Source organism: Mastigoproctus giganteus, chromosome 1 (assembly GCF_048544385.1).
Source record: "Mastigoproctus giganteus isolate SK-2022 chromosome 1, ASM4854438v1, whole genome shotgun sequence".
Lineage (NCBI taxonomy): Eukaryota > Metazoa > Arthropoda > Arachnida > Uropygi > Thelyphonidae > Mastigoproctus > Mastigoproctus giganteus.
Window position 1 is genome coordinate 22,949,956 of NC_143575.1, and position 21,700 is coordinate 22,971,655.

At 36.4% G+C, this 21,700-nt stretch overlaps 1 protein-coding gene across 3 annotated transcripts in view; it reads left to right on the plus strand.

Moving 5' to 3' along the window:
* Positions 1 to 21,700, plus strand: part of Elys (AT hook containing transcription factor 1 homolog) — a 315,674-nt gene that overhangs the window by 275,359 nt on the left and 18,615 nt on the right. For all 3 annotated transcript variants that reach the window (XM_090371873.1, XM_090371882.1, XM_090371891.1), the window contains exons 34-35: positions 2,853 to 3,099; positions 5,555 to 5,731. In XM_090371873.1, coding sequence (XP_090227999.1) covers positions 2,853 to 3,099; positions 5,555 to 5,731 — 424 coding nt within the window. The remainder of the gene's footprint in view (positions 1 to 2,852; positions 3,100 to 5,554; positions 5,732 to 21,700) is intronic.

Below are 21,700 nucleotides of genomic sequence, written 5' to 3' on the forward strand. Positions count from 1 at the left end.
AAAACTTTCCTGAAATCCAAGTATATGATATTAGAATTATTTTTGGCGTTCAGTTCCTTTGTCGCCACATCATAGTATCCAGTCAAATTGGTTAGACAAGACCTTCCTAAACCCATGCTGTCTTAACTATTACTGCAGTCTTGTCTAGATGATCCTGCAATGCTTCTTTAACCAGTGATTCCATTATTTTCCCTGGAACACAAGTTAAACTAACAGGTCTGTAATTACTTGTGTCACCTTTTGTGAACCCCCTTTGTGAATTGGTGATACATTTGCACCCCCTCCAATCTGTGGGGACCTCCCCTGAGTCCAAGGAAGCTCTCATAATTATGGCTAAGGGTTTGCTTACTTTCTTTGCTGCCTCCTTTAATATAACTGGATAGATCCCATCTACTCCAGGTGCCTTTTTTATGTTTAACTTCAACAATTTCTCCTCCACTTTGCTCTCAGTTATTACAAAATCACTTAGCTCCCTGTTAGAGTTTCATAAACTTCCTGCACTCCCCTCATTGAATAACTCCTCATGTATGAATGTAGATGCAAAATACTCATTTAGTTTATCATCTACCTGAGCATGATCATCAATAGTCAACCCATCTATGTTAAGTAGTCCTGATTTATCTCTTTCCTTCTAGAGTTTACACAAGTAAAGAACTCTTTGTTGTTTTTCTTTGCATCCTTTGCCAAGGATTTCTCATAACCTGCCTTCGCCTGCCTAACCTCCTTTGTGACTTGATTACAGACTAGTTTATATCTGCCATAGGCTTCTGTGTCACCTGATATTTTATATGCATACCATACATTTTTCTTCTCTGCCACGAGCCTCACTATTTCATCTGACATCCATTTAGTCCTAAACCCGAACAGTATTTTTTAATTGGAATGAAAAGCCTAGTAGCCTTCAAAATTAAGTCCCTGAAGGCTTCCCATTTTGAATTCAACGTTGGTAACATCATCAGTTGATCCCACCATACAGAAACTATCTGAATTATATTAAAAACTATCTGAGACCCTTGTAGTCACCCTTGTGAAAGCAAAAGCCCTTCCCTTTAGCCTTGATGGTAGTTACATCTTGAAGTAATTCCCACATCGGTACATTGTGAACACTGTCACCCAGTGGTTCCTTTATCTGAAAATTCTTAATGCATGAATAATAACTGCTGATAATCAGATCAAGAGTATTACTCCCTCTGGTTGCCTCTCGTACATGTTGCTGTAGAAAACAATAATCCAATAAATCCACAAAGTCATGCTAGTGTGTGATGACCAACCCACAAGTTCCAGTCAATATCTGGAAACTTAAAATCCCCCATTATAAGACATTCTGATTTACTGGCCTACTCTGTTTCTCTGCACAATTGCTCATTATACTCATCAGATTCATTAGGCCTACAACACACACCTACTCTCATTTTTCATTTCCCAGTGCTTATGTCACACCAAACAGATTCAACATTGTATTGTCCACCAACATCATTTGGATGCGCTTCCTTAGATTTTATGTTTCTTAACTAACAGCATAACCCCTCCTCCCTTTCTGTCCTTTCTGTCCACATTGTACTCCCCAAATTCCAATTCTGCAGTGCTTATGTCTGTGTGACACCATGTCTCTGATATCCCAACAATATCTGCCTTTGATGTCTTGACTAGCACTTCAAGCTCATAAAATTTATTTACTATACTCTGAGCATTGGTGTACATGCAAGTATACATGCACCTGTTTCTACTCTTAGTTACCCTAACAAAGATACTCTTTTCTAGAAGATTGAGCCTAAAAGGTTCATATACAAAATCCATGGCATACTGCATTCAGTCTGTTCTTTCTGTAATGGGGCATAACATATTAGGAGGGTTAGAAGGTGTTCCCAGTACTTTGCCACATTCAGATTTCCTTTGATGCTGGGTGTACTGAAATTTTCAGTGTGTGAGTTGAAGAGCATAATTGAAACACACAGGTACACTGAATAAGATAAATACTTCACTGCCAGCACAAGATCCCCCTCCCCAGCCTCAAGGCCGGCATAGGGAAAGGACTGACCCAGTATATGTCCTAATAGAACTTATTAGAAAACAAAAGTTACCCAAACAAATTCTTTCTCAAAGTCATTTTTCACATGATAAAGAAATTCCAACTCCCTTCCCCCAGGGGAAAGCACACAGAAGACACTCTTCTCCTCAATCCTGATGCAGAGCCTGTGGCTTCTGCTTATGAACTTCCAGTGCAGTAAGCACTAGCAATCCATCCAAAACACTGTATCCTGGTCCTCTTGGGTTGGTGAAAGTGGGGGGGGGGACCTGACCCCAAGAATTTGTTTCTGTTTTTTGTTGCCAATGCAGAACACCTGAACCTGGTGACTTTTGGCTGTCCTGGATATCTTTTCTTCCTATTTCTGAGTGATAGGAAATGTAGCTTCTGTCCACCTCCCAGTTTGTTGGCACCAATGTCAGCTTTTCCCTGTACTTAATAACTGTTGGTACCAAACCCTCAAAGCATCTGATTCAAAAACGTGGACAAAGGCAAGTTTGGAGACCAAACTTGTCTTTGGTCTCCAAAGGCAAGTTTGTATTGGTATAATTAATAAAAGGACTGGAAGCATGTGTCAACTGCTTTTAGTTATTTATTTCTTGCTACACTTCAAGGTTTCAAGGAAGAGATTGAACCATAATGGTTTGCTTAAGGTTTCATAGTGTATTTGCTTAGGTTTTAAAAAGTTTAATAGATTTATTAAGTTAATTACATGTAGTGAAGTATTCTACTTATTTTATTTTATTTTATTGAAATTTATTATTTAAGAGTAAATTTACTAACAATGTTTTAATGTATTGAACGATTATATAATTTACTAATATAGGACTTTGAGAAGTTTCAGGAATCACCACGTTACACATTGAGGTCTCAGTCTAAAAGCCCAAGTATTTCTCCAAGTTCACAACATTCTCCTAGATCTAAACTACCATCTGGAAATGTCACATCGCTGGAATCACAAGATTCTCCCAGATCTACTAGATCTCGCTCTGAAAGTCTGGATTTACCACCAGATTTACCAGTACCCAAGTCTGTTAGTTCAAAAGAAACTAAGCCGGTGCAAAAGGTTAAAGGTATAGAAATTTACTGCTGCTTCTTTTAAAATGCATTTACTTCAGTGAATGGACTCCAAATAACTTTTTAATGATTTACAAAGTTAAATATTATTGTTTCAATTAAGACTTTTTTTTTTGAAAGAAAAAAAAGGCTTTAAAACCATAAAGAAAACTTTTTATTTAATTTTTTTTTATCAGTATGTTAATTGCGTAATAGCATTAAGGCTCCTTTCAGCACTTTTATATCTGTCTTGAAAATGCTGGAGGTAAGGTACCTTACGGTAAATAATAATAAAGTTGTAGTAAAGCTAGTGGCACTTATTTATTTCTCAAATAATGTCCTTGAGAAGTAAAGTAGCTGTTTTGTATGCTGTTACAAATACTATTAATCTTAATGAAATTATTTTTGAGGAATAAAAGTAAACAGAAGTTTTGTTTAGAGGGGAAAAAATTAACTTGCAGTTTTTTTATTTGAAATGGAGATGTATGTGGTGCTCCATAGCTAATCATATTATTACAACAAAAGATGCTTTTAAACCATGTGCAAATGCTAAGTATATTGATCGAAACAGTTAAAAGAGAACCAGATGACCAGCATAATATGGGTACTTAACAACAACAATGTGATGTTTTGCAACCCAACTAAGTAATGTCATTAGTCCTAAAGGGGATAACAAAATTAAATTACAATTCAATAAAAAAATGAAAACAAAGTAATATTTAACATTTACAATTATGGCATGCAAATTCTAATTCACTTGTGTAGGACATTTCAATACAGAGTAAAACAGGCATATTAAGTTGAAAAAAATATACATTACAAAAGTGCTGAGATTAAAGATAAGCTAGGAAGGAATATCAACAGAAAACCCAATGGAGGAGGACAGACAAACCCAAGGAGGATGACCACAATGGCATACAGATGCATATTCAAGACCCCAGAACATAAGTCAAAGCTGAGAGAAATTGTCTTAAAACAAAGTAACTAACATGTGAAAATAAAATAAAAAACACAAAAAATAAAAACTGAAATCAGAATTAAAAATCAAAGCCAAAAAAATTTAAACAGCTGAAAAATTAAAAATAAAAAAAAGGGAAAAAATTTTTTTTTTAAATTTTTGTGAAAATAAATCTGTCAAAACAGTGTAAGCTAAATTTTAGATAAATACAGGATTGGTGAGGGGGGTTAAATAATCCCAAGATATCTGGGTCTAATTAGAATATCAAAATAGTATATAGATAAATTATGAATTATAAAAAGCAAAAGAATCACTAACAGAAAAGCTTATCAGGAGAGCAGAAGACTGTAATCATCACAAAAGCAGCTGGGAAAGTGACAGGTGACCATCTAGAAGGAAAGGGGTTGAGAATCCAGAAACCACATAGGAATCAGGCTTCTAGGAGATAGCAGTTAAGTCCCCATCCTGTCACCCAATTTTAACTCTCCAAGGTTGTTAGGAGATACAACCTTATTATTTTTCTATTCTCTGTAGCCTTACAGTTCTCAATCTCCGTTGTAATTGGTATTCTCTTTTCAACCTACTCACTATGTTTCATCTATTCCTAATTGCTATTCCAAGCTGCTTTCATGTCAGTTTGTAGTCCTCTGCTCTCCTGGTAAGCTTTTCTGTTAGCAAATCATTTGTTCTTTATATAATTCATAATTTTTCTTGTGTACTATTTTGGTATCCTAGTTAAACCCAAATATTTTGGGATTGTTTAACCCCAAAATATTGGGGCTTAAACAACCCGCCCCCCTCAGAGCTTACCCTGTTTTGGAAGAGTTCTCTTCACAGCTTCTATTTTACATTTTTTTTTTTTTTGTTTTTTCTATTTTCTTCTTTTTGTTACTTTATTTTCAGTTATGCTGTTTTAAGACAATTTATCTCAGTTTTGACTTATGTTCTGGGGTTCTTGACTATGCACTTGTAGGTAATAGTGGTCATTCTATCCTCCTTGAATTTGTCTTTCTGCTTCCATTGGATTTTCTGCAGAAACCCCTTCCTGGCTTACCATCTTTAATCTTAGGACTATTGTAATATATAATTGTTTTATCTCACTATGCACTAATTTATTCTGTATTGAAATGCCCTAAAAGTGAATTGCAATTTACATCCCATAATTGTAAACTTTAAATTTTACTTTGTTTTTATTTTTATTATTGTAAATTGTAATTATAACTTTGTTATCCCCTTTACGACTGATCATGTTACTCAGTTGAGTTGTTAAGTATCAGTATTTTGGTAGTTATCTTGTAACTGTTCCAGTAAACATACTTAGCATTTGCATATGGTTTAATAGAATCTTTTCGTTTTAATATTATTACAAAATATAAAATTAAAAGTATTACTAGAATGAGCATAAATATAGATCGAAGTTGAATGTTTGTACTGCAAATGCTTTTTTTTTTTTTTTTTTAATATATACGTATTTATTAATGTGTGATCACAGCTTTTATTTCTCTGTTATGTAGATGAACCTGTTATAGAAAGAAAGGGAAAGAGTATCAAAAACAAAAATCAAACTACTACAAAAACAGAAGTGGAGATTAAAACAAGCACTCCTATAAAAAGTAAACCTAAAACAGTCTCCAAGTCAACTAGAAGAAGTACCAGACTTTCTACTGTTCTACAAACTGAAGAAAAAACAAGTAAGAATACTTTTATAACAAATTCATGATCAAGTAGTAGTGTTGGTTTTATTATAATTTCATTACTTGATAGTAATATCAAGTAATGAAATTAAACTTGCCTTATAGGTAATAAGGCAAGCATAAGTATTCTTAGAATTCAAAAGGAAAGGGAAATGGCTCATATACTTCCATTAAAGATTTTTTTTTTATGAAAATCCCAAACACGAGAGGCATTAGAATCTATAGTACTTAGTACCATGCATGGGTTGGAGGTTGAGAAGATGAAAGAAGATATTTGTTGGCATTAGACTTGAACTTCTACAGACTAATTTTCAGGAAAAACGTGTGAATAGAAGGTTGTTCCAGAAAACGGCAGTTGAATAAATACACAAGGAAGATGAAAAGTTTGTTCTATGAGTTTGAAGTTGGACAGTAAATGGATGTTGGCTGGTGGCGGCACGTGTTCGGACTGTTTTGAAAAACAGAGCGGGAATTATATAAGCCAATTCAGAAGAACAGTGCCAATGGAAGTATCTGTAGAAAAGGCATATAGTAGAAACAGTACGTCTATGAGACAGAGAGTGGAGAGACTCTGTTAGAGATGAGTCATTAATTAACCTAACTACCATCTTCTGAATGGCATCTAGAAGCCTCAGAGAGGTTTTAGGAGCACCACCCCAGATGTGGGAACAATATTCCATGATAGTGCGGATTTGCGATTTGTACAGAGTGAACAGCTGTTTGAAAGAAAATTAACGCCGAGAGCAAAAGAGAAAACCAAGAATCAACTAAGTTGTCTTTGCCCCACTGCAGATCGGCATTTAAGGAATTAGTAGCAGATATTCAAAAAGTTGAAGCTGATTGAGCAAGGCAAGGTTTCTCAAAATGGAAAGTGGAATGCAATGTGCTATCATCGGCAAAACTATGGATGGGATTTCCAGTCAACGGAAGAATGTCATTAATATACAAGAGGGAAAGAGTGGAGGAAAGAACTTCTCCACTAATGCTGGTGTCCCTTTTGGAATACACCAGCATTAGTGGAGAAGTTAGAAGACAGAGAGAGCCATCTACCATCACCCTCAGTGAGCGGTCAGAGAGAAAACTGGAAAACCAATTAGAAAAAACAGTTGGCAAACCATAAGATGGAAGCTTGTTTAGAAGACCTTTATGCCAAACACGATTGAAAGCTTTTCAGATGTCAAGAGCAACTGCTTGTTTCACCGAACATTTCCATTGAATTTGTCCATAAATGGGTAACATAAGCCAGAATATCACCAGTGGATCGACACTGATGGAATCCATACTGGCGATCGTTGATCAGACAGAAGGTTTCTGGATAGCTTAAGAGTTGGCAGATAATTGATTTCTCCATTACTTTAGAACAAGTAAAAGTAATTGCAGTGGGACAATAATTGTATGGGAGTGATTTGTCACCATTTTTAGGAACTGGCTGGATAAGAGCAAATTTCCAAGCAGAAGGAAAAACACCTTTGGAATAAGAAAGTGAAAAAAGGCAGCAAAGAACAGGAGTCAGTTGAGGAGCACAGGTTTTGAGAACAGGTGGAGAAATACCATGAAAACCTGGAGCTTTCTTAGCATCAAGATTTGTCAAAATCCTTTTGACAAAAGACCACAGGAGGCATTGAATTGGGTGTGCTGGGAATGGTGGGAAGTGTTTTACCAAGATCATTAATACATGAGTTGGAAGAAAAATGGGATGCTAGCAGGTCAGCTGTATCCTTGGCTGAAGTGACAATAGAACCATCTGGTTTTGACAGAGGTGGGAGCAGAGATGGGCAAAAGTTGTAGCCAATAGCTTTAGCAAGAGACCAGAACACTCAGCTACCATTCGGGCAAGAAGCAAATTTTCTACTTGTAACCTGTTCAAAATCTAGTTGGGACTGATTAATAACTGCTTTACATTTGTTGAGAGCCCTGGTGTAGGCAGAAAATGAAACTGAAGAATTGGAAACAAGCCAATTACAATATGCAACATTCTTCTCTTGAATGCATATTTAGCATATTTATTGGAAAACCAAGTTTTAGATAAAGGACGAGATTTTAAGGTAGAATGTGGGATAAAGGATTCCATTCCTACAAGAATAATTTCACTGACACGATCCGAGCAAGGGTTGACATCAGAAGTTTTGAAACAGTAATCCGACCAAGGAAATGAAGAAAAGAAATCTCGCAGGTCATCCCATTTTGCATTCTTGTAACGACAAACAACATGAGGTTGGGTATAGCCATGAGTTAAGGCGCCTCCGTAGCCAGGTGGGCAGGAGCAGCAGTGTGTAGCACACGCTTCTTGATTAGACCAGGGTTCGAGCCTGTGACCACCAAATACGGAGTATGCGGAAAGGTCAAGGAATGACCACCGTTTATCCCCGGAGCAATATGGCCTTAGTTGCTAATGCTCCTAAAAACCCAATAACAAACAAACAAACAAACAAGCCATGAGTTAAAGGCTCCATTGGAGAAAAGACAATGACCAATTTGTGATCTGTGGTGCCTAAAGGGCCACTCACTTTGACTGTGTACTTAGAAGGGTTGTGTGTGAGAAAAATATCAAGTGTGTTGGCTATATGGTTAGGATTGTCCAGTATTCTGGTAGGTAAATGAACAATCTGTGCAAAGTCATTAGTAATTGCAAAAGATTCAGCATCTCGACCATCTAGGTCTGTGTGACTAGAAAACGGAAGCCAGCTGGAGTTGTGAACATTAAAAGCACCAAGGAAATTTACCTCACTGTTAGGAGAGTTGGACTGGAGAAAGTCAAGTTGCAAAGAGAGGAAGTTGAAGAGGTCGAAGTAATTAGTGGAGTTGGGAGAACCGTAGAGACAACAGATGAATTTGACAGAATTGAGGTAGAATGATTTTAAGTCAGTGAAAATCGACAAGAGGAGATTCCAATTTACCAAGTCTCTGACAGGGAATATCGGTACGGACGTATACACAATTACCACATTTGAGGTGGAAGGAATCATACAGCGAATAATTTGGGCACTGAGATGAGCAGTAGTTGAATTAACCGATAACAGATTCTATCAGAAAAAATACATGGGGTTTGGCAAACTGTAAATGGACATCATTAAGATTAGAACTAAGAGCACGTATATTTGTGAAATGAACTAGGAAGTGTTTGGAAGGTTTAGATCTTTTCTCAGATGAGGTTACTCTATTAGTTTGACAATTCATGGTGTATTTAATAGTAAGAAAAAGTGGGTGGGACATGCTGTATGAAGTAATGAGATTTTTGGATATAGCGTACATGTGGTAAGAATATACCCAGATCCTTGACATAACATGGCCTCTACAATGCGCCCGCATACACACTACTTGGACTCCCTCCAGTCACTATCTAGCAGAGTAGAGGCAGCAAGATCCGGAAGACTCCTAGAGGGTTACCAATAGGTTCAGTTCGGTGTACTAACTTGCAGATGGCCTGCGAACACTGTTTTATAGCAGTACCCTCAAAATGTAAGGAAGTTTGGATCTCGCCATGGTGTTTGTCATAACCTCAAAAGACATCAAAAAAAGTGCATCATGGAAGAGGTGGAGGAGGGTTGACTGGAACTTGGAAGATGGAAAGTTTCTTCATTTCCTAACTATTTCCTGTCTTGGCATTTGTAAATATGTGTAAGGAATTAATGAAAGATTTTACTAGTAATTCTTCAAGTACCATGTTGTGTTAATACTCAATAAATAGTATAAAAATTGCTTAATTATCATTACTCGCCTCACTTATCCATTTTTATATCGGAATTATAAAAGTAGAAAAATGTTAGTTATTTTGAAAGCATTAGCATTAGTAGAGGCCCATTAGTAGAAAGCATTAGTAATGTGAACCCAATAACACTGTTTTTTTTTTAATTTGTTCCAAGTCCTTGGAAGTTGAAAATTTTTGCTATATTACTAAGCTATTTATCTCTCTAAAACGTCATATTTGTAATGGAAATTGCACTACACTTTCACCATTATCATATGTTCCTGTTATAAGAATCAATTTTGAACACCTTTGTGATATTTTTCTAAAGCACGTTTCTGGAGGTCACGACCAAAAAACAGTAAAAACAATTTGCACTTTCCGGTTTATTGGGTTTTTCTGTTAGCGCATCTAATTATAAACGGGTAGTAAACTCGATCTTATTGCATTTGTGATAACTGCAATTGTGTGGGTTTTTAAGTGATTACGGTGAAATGTGTTCCCCTTCAATGATATAAAAAAACAAATTTTCATAAACTTTTCTTCATTCCTATTTATGTATTACAATTATGAAGGAAAAATGACCAACGAAAAGTGAAAGTGGTGGCAGTGCCAGGAAACAAAACAAAATTTATTTATAAATCAAGCTGAAAATGATTAAGAATTATGAAGCAGGACAAAGTTTGTCATCTATTGCAAGGGAATTAGGTCTCATTGCTTCAACAGTGAATACTATTTTAAAGGACAGTGCACGTATAAAAGAACATTTCAAAGGATCAATGCACTTAAGATCAACAGTGATCACAAAACAGCATCCAGGTGCTGTATCGAAGATGGAACAGCTGTTAATAATATGGATGGAAAATCAGATTCAGAAGCGAATGCCCCTGAGTCTAATGACCATTCAAGCAAAAGCAACAAGTATTTATAAAGATATTAAGGATAAGTACGCCAAACCCCAAACCAAGTTTGTTGGAAGCAACAAGTGGTTTAATAGGTTCAAGCATCGTGCTGGTTTCCACAATGTTTAAAGTATGCGGCGAAGTCGTCGGTGCCAATTCTACAGCTGCAGAAAAATTTTGTGGTGTGTTGGAAAAAATTAATGATGAAGGCAGCTATTCAATGCAGTGAATTTTTAATGTTGACGAGACTGCTCTGTATTGGAAAAAAATTCTGAATCAAACATACATTAAGGCTGAACAAGACAAACATTTGGAGTGACCGAAGGTGAAATGGGAAGGGGTTTTTTTTTTTTTTTTTTTTTTTTTTTGCTGATGCTGTATAAGCTTGCTTCCTTGCATCATATGCCTCAACTAATGCTAATGCTATTACATGCTAAAGAGGAAAATACAATTCCAGGTTTCACGGCATCAAAAGATAGGGCCATGCTCTTGCTTGGGGCTAATGAGCGAGAGATTACAGATTAAAACCACCGCTTGTGTACCATTCTGAAAATCCTGTGCATTTAAGGGCGGCGCCTCTGTAGCCAGGTGGGAAGGAGCAGCAGTGCGCAGCACACGCTTCTTGATTAGACCGGGGTTCGAGCCCGTCACCACAAAATACGGAGGATGTGGAAAGGTCAAGGAATGACCACCACATATCCCGGAGCAATATGGCCTTAGCTTGCTAATGCTCCTAAAAACCAACAAAACAAACAAACAAACAAAGCATTTAAGGGCATCAATAAAGCCACCCTACCCGTGCATTTCCAATTGAACCGGAGAGCAGGGATAACAATATCTCTCTCTTTGAGGATTGGTTTAAATGCTGCTTCATTCCCGAGGTTTAAAAATATTGTTGTAAGCAACAGGTGGTTTAATAGGTTCAAGCATCGTGCTGGTTTCCACAATGTTTAAAGTATGCGGCGAAGTCGTCGGTGCCAATTCTACAGCTGCAGAAAAATTTTGTGGTGTGTTGGAAAAAATTAATGATGAAGGCAGCTATTCAATGCAGTGAATTTTTAATGTTGACGAGACTGCTCTGTATTGGAAAAAAATTCTGAATCAAACATACGTTAAGGCTGAACAAGACAAACATTTGGAGTGACCGAAGGTGAAATGGGAAGGGGTTTTTTTTTTTTTTTGCTGATGCTGTATAAGCTTGCTTCCTTGCATCATATGCCTCAACTAATGCTAATGCTATTACATGCTAAAGAGGAAAATACAATTCCAGGTTTCACGGCATCAAAAGATAGGGCCATGCTCTTGCTTGGGGCTAATGAGCGAGAGATTACAGATTAAAACCACCGCTTGTGTACCATTCTGAAAATCCTGTGCATTTAAGGGCGGCGCCTCCGTAGCCAGGTGGGAAGGAGCAGCAGTGCGCAGCACACGCTTCTTGATTAGACCGGGGTTCGAGCCCGTCACCACCAAATACGGAGGATGTGGAAAGGTCAAGGAATGACCACCGCATATCCCGGAGCAATATGGCCTTAGCTTGCTAATGCTCCTAAAAACCAACAAAACAAACAAACAAACAAAGCATTTAAGGGCATCAATAAAGCCACCCTACCCGTGCATTTCCAATTGAACCGGAGAGCAGGAATAACAATATCTCTCTCTTTGAGGATTGGTTTAAATGCTGCTTCATTCCCGAGGTTTAAAAATATTGTAAAGACAACGACATTCCTTTCAAGATTTTGCTTCTCTTAGATAATGCTCCTGGACATCCTACACATCTAGGTGATTTCAATTCGAATGTGAGTCAGATTTCTACCACCAAATATGACTTCACTCATCCAAAGTATGGATCAGGGTGTTATTTCGAATTTAAAAGCATACTGTTTACGCACACCATTTGCTCAGGCATTGACTGCAGTAGACGAGAAAAATTTTACATTAGGAGACTTTTGGAAATCTTACAATATTAACCACGCCATCTTAAACATTAATAAAGCCTGGGCAGAAATTACTAAAAGTTGTTTAAATGGCGCATGGAAGAAAATATGCCCACGGCACGTAAAAGACTTTGAGGGATTTGAAAAGAAGAATCATATCATGAGGTTACAGATAAGATTGTAAAGGCTGCAGAGCTACTTCAGTTGGAGGTTGATGCCAAAGACGTGGAGGAGTTAATAGAGGAAAAAGAGGAGGAATTGTCTAACAAAAAGCTTATTGACTTGCAGGCAGTGATAGTGAAAGAAGAAAATGCTGACGAAGCTCAAGATGAACCAAATGAGGAGCTGAGAGGCTTCATCACCAGGGAGATGGCTATGGCATTTCGTGAAATTTCATCGGCAATGGCGAGGTTTGAGAAGATGGATTCTGACAGTGAACGATTCTTAAAAGTTAACAGAAGGGTGAATGATATGCTTGCTTGCTACAAAGAAATCTACAATAAAAAGAAAATAGCCACTGTCCATTCATCCATTAATATGTTCTTTCGTAAGGTTGAGTGGCCGACCCCTTATAAATCTCCACAGCCGTCAACCTCCACAGCGGCGTACTTATCAGCTAAAAATGCCAATTCTGGTAACAATGCTCAAGAGGTAAAACTTACTGACGTTATTCCAGTCTCTCTTTTTTTGTTGTTTTTCCTGTGCATGAGATTAAAAACTGAATAAATACAATAAATAATTCTATTTACATGTTCGTTGAACATTTCTTTTTTGGTTCAATCAATTGCTAGTTGTGCATAGTTGCAGGTGCTGCACAAGAATGGGGGAAATTCCAACTTACATAGCATTCCACAGAACGCAACCCTTACATAAGTCAGGGAGTTCCTGTACAACTATTATCGATAATCTTCTAACCAAATTCAATTCAGTACACCATAGACTAAAATACACTCTTGAATTAGAAGAAGACAGTAGTATTAATTTCTTAAACTTAACAATATATAAAAAAGATAATAAGCTCAGAACTAAGATATTCAGAAAAAAGGCTCACACAGGCAAATATTTACATTTTCACTCTCACCATGCATATAACAAAAAAAATCCGTACTATACAACAAAATATACAATGCTGTCAAATATAGCCGTTCACAAGATGATATAGCCATAGAATTGCAATATTTAGCAAAAATGTTCACAGCTAGGAAATATCCTATACAGTTAATTCAGAACACAATACAATATTACGAACCCCCATAACAATACTATTTGTAGATATTATACATAGGGCACCCATATCACACTTCCTTATCGTAGCCAATTTTCCAGACAACTGCATAAAGTGTTTGCAGGCACAGATATCACACTAATCTCTTCTTACAATAAACTCGGCACTTCCTTCAATAAATATAAAGAACATACACATACCAAATACAAGACGTCAATAACATTGTATATCTCGTTAACCCCTTCATGGATTATTCTGAGATATCTCATTTTTAGTTTTGTTGTTGTTGTTATTTGGTTTCTAGGAGCATTAGCTTTTTTAGTTTTAAAGGTTATTTGTAATTACACGAAATATCTCGGGATATTTCGTGTAGTTCCAAAAGCAGTATGTACTGGAACTTAAGAACAAGTTTGAGCTTCTGCAGACTGCTCAGGACCAAGATATCGACAAAAAATATTACACCTTTCTGAAAGTGATAAAGCCCAAGGAACCTATAGGGAAAAAGAAATCCAAAGAAGAAAAAATTAGCCAAGAAACACTTGTTATGATGAACAGAAGGCAAAAAATGAAGAGCAAGATAAACACTGACAAGGAGAAAGTTGAGTATACTGAGTTATGCAAAGCCATTAGAAAGAGACTCAGAGATGACATAAGAAGATTTAACAGAAGAAAAGTAGAACAAGCATTAAGGGAAAACAAAGGACTTAAATTAGCAGCCATGAGCACTAATACAGAAAGACAAATGATACTGAAACTGAAGAATAGCGATAGTGTACTTATAAATAGCAGAGAAGGCATAATTCAAATAGCAGAAGCCTACTATAGAGAATTATACAAGGAGCGGGGGAAATGATGCCAGCAGTGGGGAAGATGGATCGCAAATTATCAACACATACGACATACCCGATATTCTTCCTGATGATGTAGAACATGCATTAAAGAAAATGAAGAATCAGAAAGCCCTGGGGGAAGATGAAGTTACTGTAGAGTTGTTAAAATTGGGAGGAAGAGACATAACACAAAAACTGGCAAAGCTCTTCATAAAGTGCATTAGAAAAGGTGTGATGCCTAAGCAGTGGAATAATGCAATCATAGTTTTGTTGCATAAGAAAGGAGATAAATCAGAAATTGGAAATTATAGACCAATTAGCTTGATATTCCACATCTACAAGTTGTTCACAAGGGTCATTACTTACAGATTAGAGAGAATACTTGATGAGAATCAACCGAAAGAGACCAGAGTTCGAGCCCTTCACCACCAAATACGGAGGATGCGGAAAAGTCAGGAAATGACCACCGCATATCCCGGAGCATTATGGCCTTAGTTGCTAATGCTCCTAAAAACCAAACAACAAACATAACAACAACTGAAAGAGCAAGCTGGCTTTGGGACAGGATTCTTAACTATGGATCACCTTCACAGAATATCACAGCTAATGGAGAAAGCAAATGAATATAAAACACCATTATGCCTGGCATTTGTGGATTATGAAAAGGCATTTGACTCCATACAGCATAAGGCAATGTTTCGGGCACTGGAAAGACAAGGCATAGATACCCCACATATGATTTTGAAGAAAATATATGAGAATGCTACCTCCTTTATTAGACTAGACAAAGACAGTAGGAAATTTCAAATCGAGAAAGGAGTTTGACAAGGAGGCACAATATCTCCGAAGCTGTTTACTGCTGCCCTTGAGGAAGCTTTCAGAAGATTAGGCTGGTCGCAGAAAGGAGTCAATGTGAACAGAGAATACCCAAACCATTTACAATTTGCAGAAGACATTGTGGTCATAAGCCACAATCTCAAAGAATTAGATGAAAATCTTAATCAGTTATGCACAGTTAGTAAGGATTTTTGACTAAAGATGAATATGGCTAAAACAAAAGTAATGATGAATAAGTATGCCGCAGAAACGGAAATAATGATTGAAGGAGAAGTAATTGAAAAGGTGGAGTCATATCTGAGACAAGTTATTAGCTGTAATAATGATAAATGGAAGTCAAGAGAAGAATAAATTTTGGATGGATAGTATTCAGGAAATATAGTCACATACTGAAGAGCAATATCCCAGTTTGTCTGAAACATAAAATAATGAACCAGTGTATACTCCCTACCATAACTTATGGAAGTGAAACTTGGGCACTCACCAAAAGAATGGAAGAGAAGCTGAGAACTACACAGCGAAGAATGGAACAAATTATATTGGGAATCAGACTGTTAGATATGAAGAGAAACACATGGATCAGGCAGCAAACTCAAGTAAAGGACATTATTATGAAAACTAAAGAAATAAAATGGTCTTGGGCAGGACACATAGCTCGAAGACATGATGACATATGGACTAAGAAAATAACAGAATGGTACCCAAGAGGAGCTAGAAGAAAACCTGACAGACAAAGCTGGAGATGGTTAGATGAAATTCATGAGTTTATGGGTAGTAAATGGATGGCCAAAACAGAAGGAACTGGAAAGTTGCTGGAGAGGCCTTCATCCTGCAGTGGATTGAAAATGGCCGATGATGATGATGATCTCCAGATACAATAATACCCGAAACAAATAATAATACCTCCAAATTTACGGTTGAAACGTATTTTCTCGTACATTTATATGGCTAATTTTGCATTAGTCAGATAAACCCTGAGATTTCTTGGGATTTTCGTAAGGCTAGCAGCAGATGACTGGCTTTTCTTTCATCTTACATATATTTACTTATTGTACAGAAATGTCAGAACAGTAGTGCACGTTCCTATGTGCCACCAGTAAGCAAAATAAAATTTGCCGTCCTAAATGCCAAATACTGAAAAGCGTTAACCAATTAGAAAACAATATCGAAAAATATTTTGGCACCCTCTGGAACTGTGCCCATAAACAACGCTTACTTCAACTATCCACTTGCGGCAGCCCTGTGTCAGAATGTAGTTAGTTCACGATTATCACTTGTGGCGGGAGGATACTGCTTGTGTGTTCCACTTGATTTTTTAAATTTATTTATATAATGAGTAGTGAAGAGTGTTTTTCTGTTCTTTTCTTTTAGCCCAAGCACAAATTTATTGAAAAAAATCTGTATAATTTGCATACTTTTTGGCATACACGAGATAACTCATGATAGCCCAAATGGATTAATTACTTCCATGTATTTTCTGCTAAGAAATTCATAAAAAGCACTAAAACTATAAAATGAGTATTTGCATGATGCATACGTTTAATCTGTAAAATAAAAAAAAAAGTCTATCCATTATGGCACATTTTCAGGGAAAAAAATGTTCCAGGAAGGGGTTAAATGTCAATCCGATTGTGATGCTTGCTACATAGGCAGCAGCACCACTACAAAATATGGCTCATCAAAAACAGCAAACACACACGCATATTATCATTATTATAGTTTCAGGACCAATCAATCAAATACTGAACTCACACAACACGTACTGGCCTATAATCGTAATCAGTTAATTGATTCCACCATTATTTTAATTAAATTAAAATCTAATTATAAAATATTTCAATACAAAACGTTAGCAATAGAATAGATCCGTCATAACACGTCATGTGAAATACTAAATTACCAGTTAGTCTTTCTCCAATATGGAATCTTGCGTGCATCAAATTTCCACGTGTCTGTTTAATGCATCATGGGACCCGGCAACACTTTTTAAGCTCAGTCTTTGCTAATACCTTCAACCAACTGACGATGTACACTACAAAAGTCTACTGTTTATGCTATTGGCTTCTTATGTTTTAACGTTACAACTTTAAAACAACCGGGTGAATGGGTGGTGCACCTCTTCTTCCTCCTAGCACAGTCTTAAATCATTAATGTAGTTTAATCTTCTAATTTTATTGATTATATTTTTAACCTTCACTTTTTCTACTTTTATAATTCCAATGTGAAATGGATAAGTGAGGTGAGTATCAATATTTAAGCAGTTGCTATACTATTTATTAAGTGAAAGGAATTTGTAACATTTGTGCACAGGGCTTAGTGAATATCAGCTTAGTTCATCAGAATCCAAGTTACCTGTTATACCTACATTAGCACCGCCCATGCACTGCTTTTGCTACTGCTATGGAAGCAGCAGGAGTTTGGTCTTGTGTGTGTGTGTGTGTGTGTGTGTGTGTGTGTGTGTGTGTGTGTGTGTGTGTGTGTGTGTGTGTGTGTGTGTGTGTGTGTGTGTGTGTGTGTGTGTGTGTGTGTGTGTGTGTGTTACATGCATGATCCTTCATTATTGCTGGGTACCTTCTAAGCAAACTGGGAATAGTGAGTATTGTGCAAAGACACTTAAAACTCATTTGTGGCATGCAGTTCACATAAAAAGACCAGAACTCTTGATGAAACAGCAGTAGATTTTTTGCTTCAGACTGACTGCATATGGGGCACTGGTGACTCTCAGTGGAACACTAATAGAACACTACAGTTCCAACTCTACAGTCTACGGTTCCAACTTTGTCCTCTGTGATTTCTGTGCATTTCCAATGCTTAAATGTGAGCTACAAGGTCACAAAAGTTTCTCCTACAGAAGAAGCAAAGTAAGCCACTGTTTGCTATCATATGCAAGATGTCTGAATATAGTCTATTTGTGTTATTCTACATGTTGCCTTTAATTTAAAAAACCATCAAGTTACGTTATGTACGGCTGCTAATCCAGGGTTCCATTATCAACAGTCAAGCTATAATAATGCGAGTTTGGTCGTCCAGTCAATGCAAAATTCCTCTGGATACTTAAACTGCCAGTTATTGAGATAGCAAAAGTATACTGTACATATTCTTGTATGAAGAAAAAACTTTACTGTAATCAGTAACCATATAACATGTCCGAAAATATGTAATTGCTGCATATTCTTTTCAGCTGAAAATTAACACTGGAGATGTACTAAAATCCATATTTATGACACCAATAGATATATTAAAATTTTTATAATTTTTTAACCAGTGACTGCACACTTGTCAGTTAAACCAACCAAGGTTTAAAGTAGCTATTTGAGTACCTTTCTTGATTAAATTACAATAACAGTCCACAAACATTGTTCCAGAAAACTCTTCCTTACCCTCACAGTAACCATGATTTTCTTATACACATGCAATGATTTCTTAATAACTTTACTTAAAATTTTAGGTACACACAACTAAAATATGCATGCATTGGAATGGAAAACAGTTGCTGATATTTGAGATTTTTAATTCTAATTATATAATGGATATTACAGTGACAATATGTGTATATATTTTATTCCTTAGGATGAGGGAAGTATTATGCAAAAAGCAGAATTGGGTACATCCATTATTTAGTCAAAGATTTTTAAGGGGGCAATTTTATAAATTATACAATAAAATATTTAATTACTCTAAAAGATAATACTTCACAATGTCACAGGATCAAATTAAATATAATTTCTTATAGGGCTAAATACCATTGAACATCGAAGGCTAGGTGTGAGATTCATATATAAAGTTTTAAATAATAGCACTTTAAATAATGGACAGCTTATATTTCTTACAAAGTCCCTCACAAAGTTTTAGCGCACACATTATTTCTTCTGATTTTTCGAATTGGCTGTGGACATACTGTCCTCCTGTCTAGAGACTTTTATATTTACTGGATACTAATAATTTAGATCCATCAAGGTTTTTTATTGTTACATCTTAGGATGGAACAGAGTACACTGAAATGCTTCTGGTTTGTCACACATTGATAATGTCATGTACATATGTGATTATTTAAAATGAGATATTTTATAAACAAGAATTCTGTAAAAATTAGTATAGTAACATTCGTTTCTAAGATTATTACTATTTTATTCTTATTACTTTCCATTTTTTTTCCTGAAATATTAAAATTATTTGATATTACAGTAATACCCCGAAGTTACGCGTAGGTGGGTCCGACAAAAATCACTTAAGTCGAATTCGCGTAAGTCGGGGTACAATTTTGCATATAAATACATATAAATTTTGTTTAATTGGGACCAAGGACTAACAAAAACACTAGTTTAAAAGAAAAATATTTAATAAAATTGCAGTTATTTGTACATCATCATCAGCCATTTTCAGTCCACTGCAGGATGAAAGTCTCTCCAGCAACTTTCCAGTTCCTTCTGTTTTGAGCACTAGCCATCCATTTACTACCCAAAAACTCGTGAATTTCATCTATCCATCTCCGCCTTTGTCTTCCAGGTTTTCTTCTAGCTCCTCTTGGATACCATTCTGTTATTTTCTTAGTCCATCTGTCATCATGTCTTCGAGCTATGTGTCCTGCCCATGACCATTTTAGTTCTTTAGTTTTGATAAGAATGTCCTTTACTTGAGTTTGCTGCCTAATCCATGTGTTTCTCTTCTTATCTAATAGTCTGATTCCCAATATAATTCGTTCCATTCTTTGCTGTGTAGTTCTCAGCTTCTCTCTCTTTCTTTTGGTGAGTGCCCAAGTTTCACTTCCATAAGTCATGGTGGGGAGTATACATTGATTCATTATTTTACATTTCAGACAAACTGGGATATTGCTCTTCAGTATGTGACTATATTTCCTGAATGCTATCCATCCAAAATTTATTCTTCTCTTGACTTCCAGCCATTTATCATTATTACAGCTAATAACTTGTCCTAGATAAGTATATGACTCCACCTTTTCAATTACTGCTCCTTCAATCATTATTTCACTTTCCGTGCCATACTTGTTCATCATTAATTTTGTTTTAGCCATATTCATCTTTAGTCCAAAATCCTTACTAACTGTGCATAACTGATTAAGATTTTCCTCTAATTCTTTGGGATCATGGTTTAGTTACTCTCCGTTCACATTGACTCCTTTCTGCGAACAGTCTAATCTTCTGAAAGCTTCCTTAAGGGCAGCAGTAAACAGCTTCGGAGATATTGTCTCTCCTTGTCGAACTCCTTTCTTGATTTTAAATTTGCTACTGTATTTGTCTAGTCTAATAAAGGAGGTCGCACTCTCATATATTTTCTTCAAAATCATAATATATGGGGTATCTATGCCTTGTCTTTCCAGTGCCCGAAACATTGCCTTATGCTGTATGGAGTAAAATGCCTTTTCATAATCCACAAATGCCAAGCATAATGGTGTTTTATATTCATTTGCTTTCTCCATTAGCTGTGACATTACGTGAAGGTGATCCATAGTTGAGAATCCTGTCCTAAAGCCAGCTTGCTCTTTCGGTTGATTCTCATCAAGTATTCTTTCTAATCTGTTAGTAATGACCCTTGTGAACAACTTGTAGATGTGGGATAACAAGCTAATTGGTCTATAATTTCCAATTTCTGATTTATCTCCTTTCTTATGCAGCAAAACTATGATTGCATTATTCCACTGCTTAGGCATCACACCTTTTCTAATGCACTTTGTGAAGAGCCTTGCCAGTTTTTGTGTTATGTCTCTTCCTCTCAATTTTAACAACCCTACAGTAACTTCATCTTCCCCCGGGGCTTTCTGATTCTTCATTTGCTTCAATGCATGTTCTACCTCATCAGGAAGAATATCGGGTATGTCGTATGTGTTGCTACTTTGCAATCCATCTTCCCCACTGCTGGTGTCATTCCCTCACTCCATGTATAATTCTCTATAGTAGTCTTCTGCTATTTGAATTATGCCTTCTCTGCTGTTTATAAGTACACCATCGCTATTCTTCAGTTTCAGTATCATTTGTCTTTCTGTATTACTGCTCATGGCTGCTGATTTAAATCCTTTGTTTTCCCTTAATGCTTGTTCTTCTTTTCTTGTGTTAAATCTTCTTATGTCCTCTCTGAGTCTCTTTCTAATGGCTTTGCATAACTCAGTATACTCAATTTTCTCCCTGTCAGTGTTTTTCTTGCTCTTCATTTGTCATCTTCGGTTCATCATGACAAGTGTTTCTTGACTAAATTTTTCTTCTTTGGATTTCTGTTTCCCTATAGGTTTCTTGGGCTTTATCGCTTTCAGAAAGTTGTAATATTCCTCGTCGATATCTTGGTCCTGAGCAGTCTGCAGAAGCTCAAACTTGTTCTTAAGTTCCAGTACATACTGCTTTTTCTCCTCCTCTGTTATCTCAAAGACTTTTGTATTATTTACTCGAGTCAGTTTTTTCCTTTCCTACATCTATATCAAGTGTACATCTTACCATTCTGTGATCACTTCCAACATTTACCTTATTCAGGACGGTAACATCATTCACAATATATCTTCTGTTAGTGAGGATGAAGTCGATTTCATTAGTTGTTAATCCATTTG